Raw genomic sequence first — 22,692 nt, 5'->3', positions numbered from 1 at the left:
TTGGGTTGTTCCAATTTGCTACACAGATTTGGTGCAACATTGAACCACTTTTGACCACAATCGGGCTCAACGGATCCACAAGAGTCTCAACTTTACAGTCAAATGCAACTTACGCAATATACCGAGGCTGTTTAGGTGGAAATGCATTTACACTGCATGCAAACAACTGCATGGATGTTGCCCCATACTGCATGGGATTAGCATAAAGTGAGCACGTCTGTAAAGGGGAGACTCGTGGGTTCCCACAGAACCCATTTTCATTCAGATAACTTACGGTGAGAGGTCAAGGGAGCTCTTTGAAAATGGCCAGTTCTTCCCTCACCAAACTCTAATCCTCCCTCCATGCATGACATGGTTGGCACCAATGGATATCTTAGGCTATCTAGTTTCCTGTATTACCAGTATCTTCACTAGCTTTAAAACCGAGCCAGCTCCCGCCTCTGAAAGACAACAATGGCGTCCGAGGGGGGAAGTTTCAGAGGTTACGCGGGTGCGAGTGTTTGTCCTCAGCCTGCACGCTCAAACAGAGCAACTCAGCACTCCTGCACTGTTAATCAACCCGCTAACAGGGGGACAGCAATTAGCCAAGTCTTCACGGCGAATGAACGTAAATCAAAAGAGTTCACAAGAACTTACTTGGACGTAGTTCGACCAGAGTGTTGCCAGGGAAACGACACATTGTCGACAGCTGCCCGGTAGCTGTAGACACCCAGAAGTCCGAGGGCGAGGGCGACCTTAGAGACCCACGAGCAGCGTCTTTGAACCAGGAGGTAGATGAGAAGCAGGCAGAAAGCAGCCAGCAGGGAGAGCACCGTCCTGTGCTCGGAGCTAGAGCAGAGAGACAAGCGGTCCCGGGGTTAAGAAAAGCTTTATGACCGAATTCAATTTAAGAACACAACAGGACATATCGTATGCATTTCAACATTTCGCTGTAGAATATAATGAGCAAAGATGAATCTGCCCCATCACAAAAGGAAAGCTCAAACCTTGAAGTAGACTATTTACTGAGCAACAGAGTAACATTTGGATGAGATGAAACCCCGTCAGTCACATCCGCCCAGCAGCAGTTTAAACATTAAAGAGGCGCGGCTCTTCAATTGTTCACTGGAGTTAAGGCTATGTCGTTGGAAAATTACACCGCCGCCGAGCACAGACGAGTAATAAGCCCTCAAAGGACATATCAGAGTTGAATAGAAGCCGTGTTTTTCAGCCGTTTTGCTGGAACAGACAGCGGTGAGTACTTTTGAGACGAGATGAGGCGTAACACTACCTAGATCTCATTATCCAAGCAACGGGCAGCGCAGGTAGCAAGAAAGGGCAGCGGCGGACAGGGAAAAAGGTCAGAACCCACATCTCTATTCCACGATGTGATGCATGTTAAAGAACAAACCATAATCCCCTGCCCCCGTGCTGTTGACAGAATATTAATGGCTCCGTTTTTCTACAGACTGAGCAATCACAGAACCCATTTACCCGTCTTAGAATCTTTAAGAAAAGAAATAAATAAGTGGAGGGTCCTGTCAGCTTCTCAGCCAGGAAAAAACACCCGAAACAAATGCTTCGGTGTCAGGTGAAAAGACTTTTATAGCTTTCCTTAAATGTCTGATGACCAAATCATTCAGGGACTGACTTTGTTATTAAGTGTAATTTCCTTGTATAACTTCACTCAACCAGCTTCATCTATGTCCTAGATTTCACTTAAAGGCCGGCTCGTATATTCCCCAGAGAACAGGATTGAGCTGCTTACGTTGATCGGTTACTCTCTCGGGAAGGTGGAGAGACAAATGGAGATTGTCGCTGCATTGCGTTCTAGACTACTGGGGCTGTGTTGTCTTTGGACAATTTGGTATCACTGCCTTTGACAATGCACCTCTTCCCCGTGTGACTGCTGAAGGTCGGGACTGAGACAGAGAAAGAAGCCTTTTCACTTTACTGCATTTACCAGACTCTGTATCGAACAAACTTCCAGATAAACTTCAACACGTATAACCCACTTTGTACATCCGGCTCTTCTGTGTTGCTAAATAGGGAACGCCCGAAGACTTCAGAGAAGCCAAAGCGAAAGACGGACCACTCTGTCGCTTTGCTATTCATAGAGTGGTGCGTCTCCTCCCAGAGGAACCTCTTAGGAATCATAATGCTGCCAAGAGTAATTATGCATCAGCCAGGTAGCTGCTGCATGTTAACACTCCGCTTTGCAAAAATGACAAGTGTCATGACAAGTGAGATGATGAGTCACCTGCGAAAAATGCTGGAGTGAAATAAAAAAAAGCAGCCTTTGGGAAAAACAGCATTTTAAAAATGAAAATCGCCATAATTAAATGTAGGAAATGATATTTTCTGTTGTCGTTTGTTGTTCATTTTAGACTAATGGTAAGCCCAACCTGTTAAGCCAGTGTCCCATGTCGGGAAGATGAGCCCACTGCACCCCGGTGTGGTTGAGGGAGCGCAGCAGTCGGCAGCAGAGCAGAGTGAAGGGCGGCGTGGCTAACGCTAGCCACCTCTCGGAGCAAACCTCTGCCCTGGGGTGAGCAGCGGGACGGCAGTCTTTGGAAGGGAGGATGGGCTCCTCCTCATCTCCGGGGCCCCTCTGCTCTCTGAAGTACTTGCGGCACACGTCTTGGAAGACGGCGAGGCAGAGGGTGCTGAGCAGGAAGTACCAGGTTTGGTGCTCCTCCTCTACGAAGCTGCTCGCCGCCAAGCTGAGGGTGTGTCCGACCGTGCCGGCCAGAAGCAACACGTCCAGCTCCGACAGGGACCACTCACTGCTGCCGCTCCTCAGTGGAGACTATGAAAGACAACAAAAAGAGCATTAAGATGCGTTTCGTGTGGTTACAGTGGAGTGCAAACAACATTTATATGTTACTTCTGACAAAGAGGTCATTCTTTTTCCTCTTGGACCTTGAAACAGTAGACATTCTGCTAGAGATCCAGATCTGGGACCTCCACAAGCGATTACTATCATGTTTGTAGCCAAAAGTAACAGATACCGAATTCTCAATCTTAGGAGTAAGTTTGCTGCCTCAAGAAATCTATTCAACTTAAGACCGTTTTAACTTGATACCATTTACGACTTGTGCAAGACATGCAACTACCACAGCGGCCTGATAACGGTGGCCTGCCATCAGTGTATGAATGGGTGAATGACAGCTAGTGTTTAAAGCGCGTGGAGTGGTCGGAGGACTAGAAAGGAGCTATTCAAGTACAAGTCCATGTTCCAGGACTGCTCACTCAACCTTTTGTGCCCTCGCCCACATCTGCACCGCGGATCCACTGGCAGTTAGAATTGTTCCACTCAGTGGGATAATCATTGGGACCCAACTACTGCTTGGGTGATTCATACCAATATACTTCAATATTGAAAAACCTCATCGAGTGACACTCATGTGCTTCATAATAAAACTGTTCAATTTGCAACCACTTACACCTGCGGCTCTATTATCTCGACCCCCGTCATTTCAAACTCAGGACGAGAGAAAATGTGTCCATTGATGCATTTTCACATCAAAAGAAACAATATCCAGACTTCTGTTTTCCATTTCCCTTTCTGCTGATACATGAGCTTCAGCCAGTCATCCCATTCTACGGCACGCACAGTACAGGCCAGTCAGTCCCAGGGACCGGGCCGGGGCCCACAGGTGGGTTAGAGGAGACTTTATGGGGGTTGCCAAATACAATTGCAGGAGTTATTCCGTAGTCGTTCATTTAATGTTTATTACTGCGGTACATCTTTGAGGTTAATGAGGGAGCCAGAATGTTGGTGTTGATCTAATCATGTTAGCCTGCTTACGTAATGAGTCTAATATGAAAGGCCAGCGTACATTCTCTTAGCTTTACTGAAGAAAGGAAGTGAAAAGAATGAGATGTTAACTCCACTTAAATACATTCATTTGGTCTCACTTATAAAGTATTTAACATGTGTCTATGTTACGTATACGTCTTCAGCTGAGATAGCATTAGGTGATGGGGAAACTGCAGTAACTGATTTCTTTTCCATTTAAAAAAAAAGGAGCTTCCAGAATAAGAGTTTGAGAAACAGTTATGGACTTTTTTGCAGCAGACAGAGACCGTGAGCTGTCATTCAAAAATGTACGGTCGGTCATCCCATTTCTATAATTGCTGTTCGCATACTTCAATGCAAACAATTTGGTCCAGTGGGGACGGCACATGGCCATGGAAAGCAAGATCAAATCAAATTCAGCCAAACCTTAGTTCAGGAGCGATGTCTCAGCCCGACTCACAACCATCAAACACGGCCGTGCGTCTTAGCCTGGGCTCACCTGAGGCTGAGCGCTCTCTGTCTGCAGGCTACAGCACCAGTTCACTGTGGGACCGGAGCTTTCACACACACATATGCCTGTTTGCTTTACACTACATGCTGTGACATTAAATATTTAGTTCTGGTAGTTGTGTTCCACAAAATAAGAAAGGAATACAACATCACTCAACTTTGGCAAACTCAGGATGTACAGCACCGAGGCTGCATACATTTTCATACATTATAAGTATCTAAGGTTGTTCTTTCTGAAACTCTTTCCATCACAATTTTTGTTTCCAAGTTTGTGTTTTTATGAAGGTCTCCCAGATTGAATAACCTTTATGTTACTAATAATTATCACAAAATATAGTTCTTTATCCTGCATATATTTCAGAGTTGAGTCTTTGGTTAAGCAGGTTCTGCCCATTCATTTTTCAAAACCAGAGCTACCGTTGCATTACTGAGAATATGATTAATGTCCTGTGTGCCAACAACTTCTTCACGTCACAGCCCAAAGGGAGCTGTAATATGTTTTTTTCCAGCTCCACTGCTCCGCGGTGGAGTCTCTCTCTCCTCCAGTGGTCGGTAAATTGTGAAATCTCAAAAGCAACATTTCCTCATGTTTTCCTACACTGATTAAATCTTGTTGCCACTGTTTTAAAAGGAGATGAAAGACAAGCGTACTAGAAGTATTACTGGAATAATTAGAAAGCAACATCATTTATACAGAGCTATTATTACCTTATTATTTTCTAATGATACAATTTCACTGGTTTTCAGCTTGCATGCCATAGCACAATACCACAAATAGTCGATTCAATTTCTCTATGATGTATTCTATATCATATTAGCTCCCACAGCTGCATTTGGTAACGTTGATCACACATATTGTTGGACCGGTCTGAAAACTGGGATTCGGCTTTCAAGAACTGGTTCAGATACAATTTCCAACAAAGGAATCGTTTCATCTCCACTGGCACATTGACATCCAAGCAGGTCAGCGTGGCCTGTGGAGTCCCACAAGGATCAATACGTGGCCCCCTTCTGTTCCATCTATGAACGCAGCGGAAGTTTCAGAACAATACCATTTATTACCAGACTTATGTCCACAATGCTCAATAAATAAAAGGTGAATAACTAAGTGTTGGGAATCAAGAATTGTTTTGGATTTTAATCTTAAATTATCAGTCGTATTAAATCAGTTGCATCCATTTCAAGCTGGTTAGACTATTTAAAAAAAGACTTCTCTCCAGTCTACTCTAAAAAGCTCTTAGGCAACTAGAACGTATCCAAACTGCAGCCACCAGAGTTCTAACCACGTGAACATATTACAACAAATCAGAGAATTGATCTCAAGACTTTGCTGCAGATGTACAATCACTGACTGGGCCAGGACCTAATTATATTAATGACATACTTTCGCCGTACGAACCTTCAAGAATACTAACGTTTTGTGCTTCATGCTTTTGTGACTGTTCTAACCAGCTGCTCCAGGAAGTTGCTGATTCCAACCAAGAGATAGTCCAGCACATAACCCCTCGGACACACTTTGGTTTTCTTATGGATTAAACAAACTAGAAATAAAGGTGAACGGTAGAAGTCCTGTTAGGTGGATTAGCTGTTTCCCCACTTGTTCCTAGTCTTTGTGCTAAGCTAAGCTAGGCTAACCTTCGTCTGGCTGTAGTCTTGCACTTAATGAACAGATATAAGTGGTATCGACCTCCTCATCTTGCTCTTCGCTAGATTGCGAATAAATGTGGAACTGTGCGTTTAATTATTTAAAAAAAAAGACATTTATACAATTGAAGCAATGAAGGAGAGCCAGGATGTGCTCTTCTGTTGATTTAAAGAGCACAACAGGGAGAAATATTTTCCGAGCAGCCTCTGGGCCAACGTCTACAGTAGAACATCCATCAATCACAACCGGAACTGAAGCCTAATGTATGAATAAAGGATATTACTCCTCTGCCCTTTCACTGGATTTCTCTGCATCATGTCAAAGCACAGTGAAACGACAGGATGAAGACCTTTTTGTTGAAAATAAAGTCATATTTTGCCTTCAAATGACTGTAGGGCCCCTGGTACCATCTTTGTATGCACGCGTGCCAGTCAATATTATATTTCTACGATTTTAGGCCAAAAAATAAAAAGAGGTAATATTTTTAATATCGCCTTTTTTTTTACAAACTCTACTTTTTTTAATGCGGTACACTCACCTTTCGGCTATTTAAATTCAATCAACTGGAATTCTAATCACATTTTGGATGGGCGGTGGGTTAGTGAGTGTGCTTAATCTTCCAGTTGCAGAGAAACTAATCAGGAGGCCTCTAATGAAAGGTTTGGATGCCGCCCATAACGCCGTCATTTGTCAAGTCAAAGCAGCCGCCGCTTTGCACTTTGATCCACACTGATTCAAGTGATTGTATACTGTAATATAACGAGACCTTATCCGACTTTAGGTCATTTCTAACCCTTTCCGTCTCCATTTTGGAACTTTGTTGCAGAATATCATCCTTCCTGAATGGTAACTCCAGCGGTGTTTCTAAAGTATTTAAGTAAATTGAAAGGTTGCTGAAAAGTGTCCAAAGAGATTCAAAAACGTCTCAAGCTGATTTAATAGCATCTGAGAACGTTTCAGAGGACTTCCAGCAGTATTCATCACCAATACTAATATAGTGCGACACTAAAACAGCTTTTTTTTGGGTCTAATCTCAATATCAAAATGAGTTTGTCAGTCATGACTTAGAGGACAAAGAGTCTACTAATCATATTTCCTCACACAGGTTATTACAGAGATAAAGATCCCGGCCATAAAGATGGGCCATGATTGTAAATGTTTAATCACCGTTATTAGAACAAGATATATTAGCAATACATGGAACTGATGCGTAGACGGCTTTCAAAGTCATCAATAATATTCTAAAATGGATTCCAACAGCACCTGCAAGTCATTGTGAGCAAGCTGTTGCAGTTAACAACATATCTGCAGCAGTATTCAGGACTAATAACAGTTTATTACCCATAAATATATACTGTTATAGCCTGTATCACCGCTGGAACGGCCTGCCAGTCAGCATGCAGCACTGTAGGCGTTTCATTTTCAAATGCATTAAAAGATATAAATTATGTGTTAATTGCATTACTTTCTTCACATAAATCATAAAACACACAGACGGTACTGCTGGAAAACCACTATTGTGTGTGCAATGCATCACTATCCAGTCACAAGCCTTATGTTTCCAGCTTAAATGTGAGGATTTTTAACTCTTTTTTTCACTTTACAGTTACTCAATTAATCAGAACATACGATCACAGGATACAAATTAAAGATATCAATTGTAGGTTGCAGCCAAACAGAAAAATCATTTGTTCCCTTTTTGTATTGTCGTCATCGCCTCATTCACAGAGATATATTCATTGGTTGAGTTAGTTTCTGTCCGACTGTAGCAAACGTCTGCAGCTGGATGAGGAAGCGCTCCTCTCTTCAGTAGTCCACTCATTACCTGCCAGCTGAGCTATGTGCACTTCTTTTTTTTAACTCAAAGACAATATCCCACAGTCTTTTTCAAGGAAACCGGAGTCACAGAACAATCCACAGTACATCTCCTCCTCGTGCTCCAGCGGAAAGATTTGGGATTTATTTCTTCACCCGACCCAAAAGGGCCCGAGTGGATTCCTCTGCACTTCTTCTTTTTTTTTGCCCTCTCAGCACTTTCGCAAAGTTCCCCAGAAGGGAAATGAGATGCAACCTTTACAGATAAATTATAATGAGCAAAGAGGTGCGGCAGTAAAGAGGACTCATCTTTTAGGCCAATTCAAACAAACACTAAAGACTGAAAGCTTTCACCTTCTGAAGATCTAGTCCCACTATATCTAATTGATTGCCCCTTTAGACGAGCGGTCCAAACGTCGCTGCCAATTACTTTTAATTGTACAAGTACATTTCAACATAGCCGTTACAGCAGGGAAGACACAATCACAGAAACAATGTATGAAACTGGACTACCAGAAACCATCAGAACCACCGCCGGTACCAGTGTGTCGTTAGAGACGACGTGGCCTCTTTTCTCTCGGTTAATCTTCAAGTTTGACAACTTCTGTGTAAACTGTCTCTTTGGCAGCGGACACATGCTGACGATCATCAGAATGTGTTTGTAACCCACACAGTTAAAGGATGAAGCTCATGTAAATATATCAATCAATATGTATTTGTATTATTTATATAGTTCAGAAAGTCCCGCTGTATTCTAAAGAGTCTTTCAATCAGCTGACATCTTGATGATTTTTTGAGGAAGTGGTCATAATTGCATCATTACAAAAGAAACAGCCGTAAACTTCAACATGACTGTTTTTATTATCAAGATCCAACAAAAGCCTCGAAGAGTTGCATCAGGAAGAAGTCATTGACATGCAATTCATGTACGCGGGGAGCCAGCAGGAGGTCGGCCGGCTCAGAGCTGCTTCACCACTTTATTAGGCACACCTCGCTAGAACTAATGCGGTCTAATGCAACAGTCCTGCAACACATCCTGCCCTCGTGAAGGCTCCAATGATCATTTTTGGAGGATGAAGTTTGAGGTGCTGTTGAACTGTGGAGAGGTGTTTCTGTTATTCAACATACCCTCATTGATATAAAGGCCAAGAGGTGGACAAAATAGTAGGAACACCTGCAGGACTGTCTTATTAGACTGCATCAGTTTTAGCTATAGGCGTACTGAGCGTATAGTGAGTGTACTCTTAAGTGTCCGCAGGAGCCTGAGGAAGCCTGAAAACTATTTTGGTTTGTGAACATCTTTCACTGGAATGAAGTGGACTCGCTCTTGAGACATGGCATCCAGTTCTCTTAAAATATCCAAGGTCTGCTGCTGCACTGACTGACACAACGCTTCATGTCTATTGCAGCTCCTTCTTATTTAATAATGCAGAAAATAGTCAAGTTTTTTACGACTTTTCATCCCTTCCCATCATGCTTCACTGGTGTAACGCCGCTTTGACAACAAAAAAAACAAAAAAAACTTTCCATAATGCGGCGTGGAGGGCATCAACTAGCTGGAGACACGCAACAGATTCAACTCTGCTAGACTGGAACATCTTTGATATGGACGGATTATGTTCATCAATGCGGCAGCGTGTTTCAGAACTGTGAGGTGGATTTGGAAAAACAATGTGAGCCTGTGACTTCTGGGACACGGAGTGAACCTGCAGCTGAGCAGACTGTGGCAGCATCTGTGATAAATTCATGGTCCCTTTGTTGTGCTGTTGGCATTAACAGTTCAACTCAGGGGTTGTAGAAATGCTGAGTCAGAGTTCCTTCTCTATAACTCTCACAGTCACTGCATTGAATGACAAAAACATTCTCATACTTTTTTTTTTACGCATCAACAAAAACTAATATATTTTTCAATATATCAAAAGGTTTTTACTACTTCTTACCGTAACATCTTCCTGTGCATACAGTCAACCACTTGTTGGTTTTTATAAATGGCACCCGAAGTCTCAAATCCACAAAGAGGGACTCGCTTAAGCACTTCTTTACGGATGTAATTTTGGTGCAGTGATTTTTCAATTTTAACAGATCAAAGATTTACTAAAACTTTTTTCTCAGCCCTTTGTTTCACAATACCTTCAAGTGGTTTAAGTCTGCATTAGTAAAGACTTTGCAAACTTAGCTATATCACAAAGTGGGGGTACAACAGACAAGAGCGTGCCAGCCCCCCTGAGCCTCGGTGGATTTACTAGTTTTCTCTCAAATAAATGTTGGTATTCTAAAAAGGTAATTCTTCTCCACCCGCAGGACGTGAGAAATGAAATCATAAGAGGAAAAAGGTGCAATGTGTAAGATCTGGCCCAAGTTTTTGTTTAAAACGTCTTTGTATTGTGTTGCAGAGATATCTACTGAAATGAGCATGCTAACCAGCTAGCCCCGGCTCGTCCTGTCACACCACTTGTACCTGGAGAGGCGATAGTGAGTCACAGCAGAGTCCAGTCTGTCCTCAGTCCAACACGAGAGGACGAAGAACTGCCCCGAGGCCTCGTCAATCACATTGAAGGTACGCGGTTCGTGTATGTTTTCATAGTTAGTATATTTGATTAAATCTAAAGCGGCCTCCACGCCACCAGGAGACCACTTCGCCTGGAGGAGAGCGTGGAGCAAAGTTTCAGCCAGCGGTTAATGGCACAGTAAACACAAAGATGACTAACGGAAACTGAAGGCGGACGCCACTCGTGAATATTAGAAGCTAGCAGAGCTATTTAGACTGCTTCTCAAAACGTTTATAGCTGATGGCTGTAGATCAGGATTGAATGGACCCAGCAGTAAAGGTGCAATGCTGCCCCTGCAGCATGTGGCCATGTATTACACATCAAGTTTAAACAGCAGCAAAGTTGCAGCCGTCTCTGGGTGGAAAAACTAACTTTAGATGACTCACTTGTCCCTTTAATCTTCTTTGGTATAAAACAATCACAGAGCAGCTGGACCGGTTCAAACGTTGAGGTTTTACGTGCCGATAAAGCCCACGTGTGCGTACGCCTATGAGGGCAAACATCTGCTCCAATCTGCGCGGGTGGTACATTTAGGTGCACGGACTCACCTTCCCGTGAATCTTCGGTCCCAGGGGGAGGCGCCGCATCGCCATGGAGACCAGAATACAAAACATGGCCGAGGAGAAGGCGACGGCGGCGAACACGAGGCCCCAGGAGAGGCTGCAGAAGTAGCAGGAGCTCTCGGCAGAGGTGCACACCAAGACGTGCACCGAGGCGAGCAGCAGGCACAGGAGGTAGAAAGGCAGGGAGAGCAGGGCCGAGAGGACGGGGAGGTCCACGGTCGCCTCGCCACTGAGGGCTTCAGGCATCGCCAGCAGCAAGACCAGCAGGAGCTGAAGGGCCCGGAGGAGGAGAAGAAGCAGTTGTTCAACTGATGCAACCGCAGAAACACACAGTGTACGTGAACAATGTTTGAGCAGTTAAGAGCAATGCCATCCGAAACATACAATGCAAACAGAGCACATGTTGTGTTTAGAGTTTTTTCTTCTCAGTCTATTAATGGAAATCCCACTGTTTGAAACGTTCCTGCACCGAAAAAGGTTTTCTAATGTGGACACGTTTCTTGACATGAGATTCATTTAGTGTCTTCACACCTGTGACTTTCATACACTTAACAAAACACTGACCTACCGGCTACACCCATCTACCAGTCTCTACCGGCCTCAGGAAGAATGAAACCCCTCTGCACTCACCTGGAACACAAACACCGTGCCCGCGACCATGGAGTACATGTCGTACTTGCCCAGCTGCTTGCTTAGGGCCGAGCTCATGGCGGCCAGGGCCTCCAGGTACTGCTTCAGGACCTTTTTGCCCATGTTGGTGAGCACCTCGGAGGTGTTGCCCTCCAGGAAGAGCTTCATCCAGCTCCCATGAGCCTTCTCTGCCACGCGGAACTGCTCAAAGCCTGCCTCTGGAACGGGATGAAGAGGGGGGGGGGGGGCGGGGGGTATCAACAGCTGGCATGTTTACAAAGTGTGGCTTTGGTGTGAGCATTAATCAGGGATTACTTTGACATTGATGTTCCCTGTCAGGTACTCAAATACTTGGCACTACTTTGATATGCAGCAAAAAAAACTTCTTGTTGGAACTTCAGCAGCGATTGCTTTAATATAGGTTTGTCAAAATGAGGACATTTGCAGCATCTCATTAATATCCTCTGTGGGTTTCCTGATGCGACGTCGTATTCATTTTTGCAGTGTTTATTTATCACCAAATACCATCTGATGCATCAGGACAATTCAACTTATCTCCCAAAAAGAAAACCCCCAATCTGTGCTTTTCTATTATGTAACGTCGCCCTCTGTGTGCAGACTGCCTCCCAACTGAATGCAATAGTTTCAGTATTATTAGGGGAGCACATCAACAATCCAACATGTTGTAACACATTAGCAACGTTACAACCACTGTTGGATGCTCAGCTACGACTGGATGGAGATGGAACCACATATATTTTACCATCAGTTTATTAAAAAACAAACTAAATCATGAAAACAGTGAAGAAAAGTGAAGAGAAGTGAAGGCAGTCTGGAGCGCTTTGTCTCACTTCAGAAAAAGCTTCTTCAGGCGGCTGCCTATCCGGACGTTTTTCATCATAAACACAACACAAACATTTTTCTTACTATTTCTTTCTCCATGAATGAGAGTTCAGTAATCCTATTCATGACTTCATCAATCATTCTGATGCATGTTGGATGTTTTTTTGTTTTTTTTTAAATGGGAAATCTATCACATTTCAGCCTTTGCTTGTTCTGTTTCCTGTGTCGATAACGTTCCTGAAATTGAAAAGATAATAAAACGCCTGCAGTAAAAAAAAAAAAACATTTAGTCCTAAAAAGACAATTTATAATTTGTCAGGACCCTAACGATGCCGAGCAATGACTCACTCACACGTTTGCTCAAAGCAGACGAAGTGACGCCTGCTTTCATTTCACTTCAGTGCTTTAAGAACATGTTCAAGGACAAAGCAATGCGGAGGTTTGGTGTATGGTATACATCAGCCAAACACACACACACACACACCTAAAAACAATATTTCGCAGTATAACGCCTATCTCAGCGGCATAGGCATAGGGGTGATAAATAGTGACTGTGGCTTTGCCAGACAGAGGGGCCGGTAGAAATATTAGAACCTTAAGCCACAGGCATGAATCACACGGTATCGATGGCCCTGGCCATGTTCCATCTGTCTAAAAGTACACGGATTGGTTAATGGCCCTCCAAGATGCCTGAGGTTAGGAGCACAAGAAAAACACGATATGAAGATTGAAACAAAGCGGACAGTGATGGATTTACAAACGGGTTATAGAAGGACAGTCAAAATGTGAGGTTTTTAAATTGGGCTTCTGGTAACAGAGAAATGTTATTAAACCTGATATCATCTGAGGACCAAAATCAATCCGCAATATGTAGGTGGGACTGTTTGTCAAGAAGACGATAACACACTTAATCAATGCAATTTCGGGGCGTTAAGATTTACAAAAGATGGACATTGATCGCTTTAATAATAACAACAACCGGGGGAATTTACATCATTAAAACAAATATTTTACCAAGACTCGTATTTTATTTCAAAAACAATCTTTAGTACATTTACTTGGGAGGGGAGAGAAAGTCTTGTATCAAACTCTAGACAACTAAAGTGCTTGGGGAATTTGGCTCCTCCAAATGTAATCAGTTCTGACTTTGCTGCTTTAATCCAATGAATCACAGTCGGCCTGCGTTAGAGTTCAGTAACAGAGCGGAAACAAATGGGGCAATATTGGAACAGTTAAAATAACAACTAAGGATGCTAAAAAATAAATTACAATAATGACCCGGGTAAAAGAAAATATGAAATCAAACAAAAATTCTAAAATAAATAGGGCTCATTAATACCATAAAGGAGATACATCCAATAACAGACGATCCAATAAGAACATCGTTTAGACTGGGTACAATATAGATCGGGTGAGATTTATCAGCTTGTGGAAGATGAATCTAGGAGTCAAGAGAAAATCCAAAGACTTACCATTTGGCAGAGTGAGCTCACTTTAATTACTTCTACTTTGGATATAGTTATTGCAATCTTGACTTCAGTGTGATAACCGGAGCGGATTAAAAGCATCAAATAAACAGAATGAAAAGAGAAACGAGGCAGAGAGACGGAGAACTTGGCAGAGAGCTGTGGAGGCAGAACACGATGTTTCTAAACTCGCACGGAGTTGAACTTTGAAAATGTCACTTTCATGTTTTCTAAGTTATTGTTCCTTTAAGACAAAGAAAAGTGATACAACAATGACAAAATCTTAATATATCCGATTGCGTCACACTCGAGCTGAGAGTTTCTGGGCATTGTAAATCTTTTCTAAATGGGGTTTTTTTGGTACTTTTTGTCTCCCTGATGAAACTAAATTTGAATTCTGAACTCAGCCACGTTTCTTTGCAGACAGGAGCCCACTTCTTTCACACCCAGTGAGATTTGACCCCAACAGGTGTCCGACAGCCGGGATACTTAAAATATCATCCCAGGCGAATTTCCCAGCAGTGACAACTATTACATTTGACTGCATAACAGCTTCATGATTACCCAAATGGACTGATTCAAAAAAAAAAAAAATCAACACATCCAAATGTAGGTCTGCTGAAATAATTTCATCCCATCACTATGGAAACCAGGGACCAAAATAGAGTGGAAATGTGCTGCCAGCGCGGTAAGGTTTTTAATGTGGAAAGAAGTAGTTAGTTTTAAATTAAGTTTTGAAGAAGCAATATTTGCTGCTTACCACACTTGCAGTTTTGTGGCAGTTTAACGCACTTTCTTAAGGACAGCATGCCGTACATTTGTCTCACAACTCAACATAGGATAAGACAACATGTACCGAAAATTAGGACATTATACAAATATCTGTAGGCCCAAAAACAACACAAAGATGTGCTTAAAAAGTACTTTAGAGCGAGCAGGTTGTTGTTAAAATATGTGATACTGAAATAGTTAAAAATGTAGCTACATCCCAATAAGACTAAGATTCTAAAGCCATGCTAGCAGCTCTATGAAGCTGTACTGAGTCACAGCGGGGCTTCAAGCTAAATGCTAACGTCAGCATGCTAACATGCCGACAAGAGACAATGCTAACATGCCCTTGCTAATCAATGTTTACCATGGTCACCAAGTTAGCTTAGTGTGTCAGCATGCTAACATTTCCTTATTAGCACTAAACGCAAAGTTGTGCGTTATTTTTGCAGATGTTTTTTAATAAACCAAAGCAGTGCAGTCTAATATATATAAATTGTGACCTGATGACGGCGCTAGATTAAAAGTCAGAGGATCACCAGCGTGATATGAATTTTTGGGCCAAATTTCACTGCAATCCCTTCGATGGTTTGTTACCCTCAGTCAGAGGATCAACAAACATAATTAGGGATTCATCATCAAGGAACCATGAATACAAAAAATATGAAATTTCAATGGCGATGCATCCTGTCGGCGTTGAGATGTTTCAGTCTTGACAGACAGAGCAAAGCCACTCGGGTGGCTGAAAAATAACTAGAATAACTATGTCTCCCCTGTGGCCATCTATTCATCTCATTCATTTACAGGAATATTGAAGCTTCTTACTCGTTATTTACTCACCAATACACGCTGATCTTACAGATCCAGCGTGTTGGATTTTAAATCAGTCCTCTAACACTTGCTACTAACATTAGCGGTGTAATTCCTTATTCCATGTTCATAAAAGAGTAGTTTGAGCTGTTTTTGTGCCTCTTTCTGATTTCGGAAAATTCTCATTAGGCAGGGAGGCTGAAGGCCAGTAAGCAACCTTGGCACCACATGTAATCTATTTGGTCGGCACGTCAAAAGCATTTCACGTCAACTATTTGACTGATTCAGTAAACTGCTTTTTAGAAGATTATGAATTTTCAAATGAAATGCCACATGTCCGATTGTTTGCCAAACAAGCCGGTTATCAAAGAGTCTCTCTCTCTCTGCCTCCTTTCCCCTCCGTCTCATTTTAAAATGATGAGATAAATTACTTTCGACCGATCAAACGCCAGCGATGGTGACTGCCATCGTCAGATCGTTGCTGTGTGAAATGTTTGTGAAAACGAGGGACAGCAACAGAGAGCCGGACGGAGAGAGAGGGAGACGTGGGGGGGGGGGGGGGAGGCTGTGGCTGTGAGATGGATAACTCTGACAAACAGTGTGACCCCGAGATGAAAGTAAAGGAGCAGAACTCCGTGAGGATATGTGCATGCATTTGCACAAAGAGCGAGCGCCATTAAAGTTCCAGAACACACCACAGCATGTTTGTGAGTCTCCCGTGTGGATTCCCCGCAGCTGTAAGGTCATTTATATACAGACTTATAGAAGCCAGTAGACAGCGGGCTTAACACTTACACCCTGACATGCCAGGAAGCGGTCTGTTTGTTTGTCACTCGGATGCTCGGTTTCTGGTGGAGCCGGGTTCAGTCTTTCTTCTTCAAAGCCCTGCTCTTGTGTAATATGGTCAGTGTCTATGGTCAGCCTTTAGTAACCTACTTCCTGTAAATACCTGATTCATCTGCGACAACGAAAGAAAAAAATACCGCAAAATGAAACATTTGGAGGATCATCTAAATGCAAGATTCATATTTTCAATCTGTTAGCCACCAGTAGAGACCAGTGGATATCTCCAAAATGTGTCTTCTTCTCACACGTCTTAATCGGAGTGCTTCAGGTTAAACACTGCTTTGATGTAGCCGACAACATGGAGCGCATAATGAGGAGATGGACTTCTCCTTACAGCGAACCGTTTGAGTCAACTTAAGTCTGCACCATCCGTGTGTCTTCAGTGAAAAGACGACAGGCACGAAACTGGGGAGTGGAATGCAAATAAAACAACCGACCAAAGAAGACAGTGATCCGCTTCATCCGAGCTCACATATGTTATCTCAACAACTTCTGTGGAGTGTTGGGATTTTACTCGCTGTAAAAGAGACCTGTCAGAACATGTGAATGCCTACGTTTCATTTCTTTAAAAGCAGCACAAAACCTTTTTTTGGGCCACAGAGTTGTTGTAGCTAATGTGTCCTATAAAGTGTGCACATCCAGCACACGCTGAGCAACATACTGTAATATTCTGTCTCCTTTTTGCTCTGTTTTTGGTCCCCACCAACTCCTGAGGGAAATAGGAGTCTGTGGGTTCACTATGAGCTCAGAAGAGGAAGGGGAAGACTGGAGGTGTCAATGGACAGTTTTTCTTTTCCAAAAAGATGTCCCCATTTACTTAATAGTTTGGTAGAACAGTGATGGGAACTCACCTGATGTGTTTGGTGGTTCTAAGGAAAAATATAACTGCATTTTGGAAAGAGTTTTCTTGCTAACGGCAAAAGTCACATTGTTGTATAATTGGGGGGAAAATGTAGCCACTGAATACGATCAGCAGCCTCTGAACTACACAGCATAATGATGAGACTTTACGAGCTCTAACGAGTCCAGAGGTGGGACTCCGCGAATTCGTAACCCACCTTTCTCGTAGTCGGGCGTGCTGTCTTTGAGCAGGCAGCTGAGCTGGTGGCCATTTAGATGCAGGTAGCGCAGCTGGTCTCGGAGCAAGGTCTCTTCCAAGACACCCGGGATGACGCGGCCCACGCTGTTCTGAGATATGGGCAGGCCGAGTCCCAGGGCCAGCGTTGGAGTCAGGTCAACCTGCTCCACCACGCCGGGCTTCTCCATTCCCACTGACACACACACACACACACACACACACACACACACACACACACGGAAAACAGTGAGGATCTACTGCGCCTACAAAACATGATGTGAAATAATGACATGTGAGTTTCTTAACCTTTTGATATGCTGGTGGTGTCTTTGTCTTGCTGTGTTTTCTAACCTTCCCTTATAGACCGGCCTGTATACAATTCAAGGAATCTGTTCAACCTGAAAGGAACAAACGAAGTTCTTCCTCTATTCATTCCAAAAGGGTCGATTCACGGTAAAACTCACCCTCTGCCTGCCAGTGGATTTTCCCCTTCAAAACCGGTCACGGAAAATAGAAAAAGCCTTCAATAACTGACCAAAACAGTGACGCAAAAAGGATTTCCTTTTTACATGATTGACGGGAGGAAATGGCTCAATCTCCATACTGTCTGCTGTGGAAGATTCCTCCGTTCACACAATAAGAGCTTCACAACACTCAGAGATGAATTTGAAAAAAAAGGAGGAGGTTCTCCTCCTGAAGTCATAAATCTTGCACAAACAAAATCCCAAGCGATTATGAATATCATATTTTACTCTGTGTGTGTGTGTGTGTGTGTGTGTGTGTGTGTGTGTGTGTGTGTGTGGTGGATCAACTGAAGCCTTGCGCCACAGCTCATGTCATCTATTAAAGCAAAACCCATTAGTGACATCTTTGCCGATTAGAATCATTGCGACATTCAATTTGAATCCTAACACAGAAGACTTGAACCTGAACAGGAAAGCACAACCATCAATCCCCGTGATTACTCTCGTATCAATGCCTGTGGGTAGAACCGTGCCGAGGGGCTGTCGCAACATGCAAAGCAACACAAACGAAAACAAAACGATGACTGGAAGAACAAAATCATTATCGTTTTTTTTTCAAAGCTCGTCACCTGTCGGAAGCGAACAGACATTTTGCTGTTGACACTTGGCTTCCTGTTGAGAGCTTTGAAGAATACAGAGAGAGAGAGAGAGAGAGAGAGAGAGAGAGAGAGAGCGAGAGAGCGAGAGAGCGAGAGAGCGAGAGAGCGAGAGAGAGAGAGAGAGAGAGAGAGAGTCATTCCCCAGAGTGAAGTTTTCAGGTTGCAATGATGAATGATACCGGTGTAAATATATCCAACAGTGAACAATGCAGCTCACGTGCGTGGGACCAAAGAACGGGACGAACACCAGAGCTATGAGCTAATTTGGTAAATCGGACAAAATGACATAAGCCGGCGAATTATCCGATTTATTTGAACAGGAGACGGATTTGCAACAAGACAAGCACTCTGCTGTATTGAGCCCATAGCTATACGAGGCTTGTTTTAAATCTGCTACTTAGCAACAAATGACTACACACGTTGAAGTTGTGCTTTCAGCCGCAGTGATTACACTGATGGTCAAAGTTCATAAAGCATCCTTTTTAATGGAGCCGTTTTATCAAACACTAATCCCATTTTAGCCATTTGCAAAATCATGCATTCGTATTTTGGGGATTTGTTCGCCAAGAAGAAGAAGAGACGTGCTCGCCAGATCTCTGACCACATGCTGTAGCTGTTACATCCAACCCAATGCCTTCAGAAGGAGCCCCACTCTGCCGTGCTGCTCGGCTTCCACAGAACAGAGCGACTCGCATTCTGTTAGAACAGATGTGTCCCAACTCAGCAAAAGGTTACACACACGGAATGCTGATTCAGAGATGAGAAACTGGCAGCTGACGAAGAAGCCGTATGCACGCAAGTATGTAGCTCGCTAATATTGTCTCTAAAATAGTCATCCGTTAATGTCACACAGCCAAACGTTTGCTCCTCTTTGAGATGACTTTGTACCAAAAGCTGGCACCAGGACTAGATACAAGTCAGCTTATGATGATTATAGCAATGTATTTTCTTCTTTTCCACATTATCTCTTTTTTCCTTTGCTGCGTGCGTCTGCTAATAATAGTGTTTTTGCATACTTGCATGTTTTATGAATGAGCGATCGTGTGTGTGTGTGTGTGTGTGTGTGTGAGAGTGAGAGAGACAGTGTGTGTGTTTGTTTTATGACTAGGTCTCTGATTTTTACTAAAATTATTGATAAATACATATAAATTGTGTATATTACATTGCTGCAGTTATCTGCGCCAGAAGATTATGTATGTATGTATGTATATGTATATATATATATATATATATATATATATATATATGTATGTGTAAAGAAATAATACAAACAACCAAACACAGTTCCCTCAATGTTTGTTATGATGGGGTTTAAATTGCTGCTACATTTATGAGATGAGAGGTACTATACCTCAGCTCATTAATATTTCTCTCACGTCAGTTGGCTGAAATCGTGTCCATCAACGTATCAAGACATTCTTGTATCCGTTTCTGATGTGGTTGCACCATTGTTGCTGTTTTGAGCCTGGGACGTTATGACCTTATCCATTCTGTGTTATTGGCTCCTCTTGGTTTTGACAGCAGTGCGGTGCATCACGGCTTCTTGCAGAAAGCAGGAACAGGCACGGATGCACGGCCGCTGAGGTAAACAATGACTGTCTGGCTTCTTATTTACCCACACTGTCTGATTAAAGTGGCCTCGCCTCTCGGGATCCTCGCAGCTCCGTCGACTAAACGCTCTGCCGATCTGCTGCTTTCTCAACGGTGCGTTCAGATTAAACAGTGAAGCGCAGGTACTGAGCCAGTAGTGAACTCTGATCCTCAGCAGCAGGTTCTACTGAAAAAGCAACAGACAGTTGAGCTTTCTGCTCACGACTCGCCGTTCTCACCGTGTTCAAAATAACCGGAGATCCTGATGAGGCCACTGATTGAACCAACTGATGCATTAAGCAGGAAGTATTTCCATGTCAACATATGTACGTCTATGGAGGTATCCGTATAAAGTGTGTTCTATGTAGCTTTAAGGCTACAAAGGACTCAAAGGGCAATAGGTTCAAGACTTAAATGATCCTTTCTAATTATTTTAGTCGGTGTGAGAGAGTTTATTTTATGACTATGTCTCAGATTTTTACTTTGTCTAACATTATTGATAAATACATATACATTGTGTATATTACACTGCTGTAATTATCTGCGCCAGGAGATTATGTATTTGGTCGTGTGTGTGCGTTATTGTGCACATCTCTGAGTCTGTCTGTGTGTCTGTGTGTCTATTCTCACATAATGCTCGACCCATCAGCCACATTCTTGTGCTCATTTATTGAGCTTAAAGGTCTATAAAAACATATTTAGTCAACCAGCTTCTTATGTGATCCTACTTGAACTCACTTTTTTCCTGTTAATGTAAGAACTGTTTTAGTTTCTTTCATATTACAGATTTTTATTTTTTCAGCTCCAAAGAGGTGCGACGATATAAACTTAACTTCTATCCCAAAGAAACTGCGTCAGCCTCTCTTCTTTTCTATGTCGATGAGACACATAAACCCACCTCATCAATGACTAAAAGGCCTTCAGTCTAGATGCATGTCACAGAAGAGAACACAGATTTTGGCATTGACATCCCACCCCTTCTGTGACTGGTGGAGTTGGAGGAATGGAGAGCATAACGTTGGACTGGTAGAGTGATTCAAGGTGTCGGCTCAGCAGGAGGCACGGAGTGCGAGCAAAACCTCCAATTCTGGAGCAACAACTCAAGTGAACTGCAAATGATTAATTAACATGAATGATCTATAAATAAACAAAAAAAGAGATCCATGTGAGAGAGAGGACCAAAAATAAACTTGGCTGAGAGAGAGAAGCAATTATCGCGATCACACCTTCACACTCAGCCACAGTCATCACTCCGCAAACAAAAGTTCTGCTCAGGAGTCTTCTGTTTGAACTCGCGCTGACATGAATGGGACGGTTTGGGTGAGCATGAAAGAAAACATTCACGCTCACCCAAACGTTCAGTTTTAATTCAGAATTTGGATCGCAAATTTTCACACATTTTCCTCCGGCAGAGACGGTCCAAACTCATGTCAAGTCTACACACTTGCTCGTGGGGTCCGCATGTTGACAGGGTGTGGCTGCAATATGGGGAAGGGGGAGGGGGGGGGATGGATCACCGGCCCCCGCCAAACAGAGTCCATTCGATTTAATGACACATCCCCAGCCTTGGGCTTCTCAAAGCAACATTTTAGACGGCTCACCTTTTCTTTTGAAGGCCGGACTTATGAGCACCAGAGGCGTGTTGACCTCTGGCTCGGAGGAGCCGCCGTGGCTGCCGGTCTCCGACATGCCGTGGTCCCCACACAGCACCAGCAGGTAGGGCAAGGATCCCTCCGCCTCCTGAGAGAAGCAAACACACGAGGTTAATGGACTCCCGCTGCATGTGATGTGGCAGCGCACGGCCTCAGAGCCGAGATGTGAAGAACTCAAACTTGAAATCAAAATGAAAGAAATACACAACAAAAAAAAGATACATGCAGTTTGGAAAACAGAGCAATAGCATTAAATGACAGCTGCTGGGGTAGTAGATCATTTTGATGTTGAAGATATTCAATTATTTATTATTATTATTATTATTATTATTAGCAGAAGCCATGACAAACACTTCCCGTCGGCAGCAAACGAGCACGGGATGACCGACTTTGATCAAGCGCGGTTCCTCCCTCAGCGATTCCCTTTCAACTAGACTCACGAGAACCTTCCACTGACGAGGACTACGACGAGGACGCCGTATGAGTCACGGCAGTGGGGGCCGCTTTACAAAAGCACGACAGCAGATGTTAACAAAACAAAAGCCAAATCTTACCACACATTACAGACACTCTCACAAAGACTCATCTGCTCTCGTGTTGTACCACACAGAGAGACGAGAAAGAGACTTCATTATTAAAGATTGGAAATTGCCTCCTTTCAACCCGGCATTCATAGACGGCCCGAAAGACAGAAAACGCAATGATTGCTGAAAAGGCCGAGATCAATTCTGCTTTTGTGTTTGGAAGCAAAGTTAGATAAAACGTTCGTTACATCGAGGAGGACTTCATCCAAACAGAAAAGGCCAAAGTCAGCACAAGTGTTTATTTAGGCTGGTGAATCGATCCTTCTTTTCTTTTTTTGACACTGTTAGAACGTGATGAACACACTGAGCCAACGCTGCAGGTCGGCGGTGAAACTGTGCCATTGTGCTCTCAGCTGACCCGTCGTGTTTGTTACTCGCTCAGCAACGAAGAAGCGAAAGACTCCCCCCCCCCTCCCCCTCGGGTGCTTGTTAGAAATGT

General features: G+C 43.2%; 1 protein-coding gene across 1 annotated transcript in view; it reads right to left on the bottom strand.

Moving 5' to 3' along the window:
* Positions 1 to 22,692, bottom strand: part of pigg (phosphatidylinositol glycan anchor biosynthesis class G (EMM blood group)) — a 56,340-nt gene that overhangs the window by 23,287 nt on the left and 10,361 nt on the right. Inside the window, exons 5-10 of the mRNA XM_079168189.1 lie at positions 21,619 to 21,757; positions 17,285 to 17,497; positions 11,494 to 11,711; positions 10,849 to 11,133; positions 2,385 to 2,788; positions 637 to 828 (exon numbers count right to left, since the gene is read on the bottom strand). Coding sequence (XP_079024315.1) covers positions 637 to 828; positions 2,385 to 2,788; positions 10,849 to 11,133; positions 11,494 to 11,711; positions 17,285 to 17,497; positions 21,619 to 21,757 — 1,451 coding nt within the window. The remainder of the gene's footprint in view (positions 1 to 636; positions 829 to 2,384; positions 2,789 to 10,848; positions 11,134 to 11,493; positions 11,712 to 17,284; positions 17,498 to 21,618; positions 21,758 to 22,692) is intronic.

This window comes from Pholis gunnellus, assembly GCF_910591455.1.
Source record: "Pholis gunnellus genome assembly, chromosome: 10".
Classification (NCBI taxonomy): Eukaryota; Metazoa; Chordata; class Actinopteri; order Perciformes; family Pholidae; genus Pholis; species Pholis gunnellus.
This window is presented reverse-complemented; position numbering and strand designations above follow the sequence as displayed.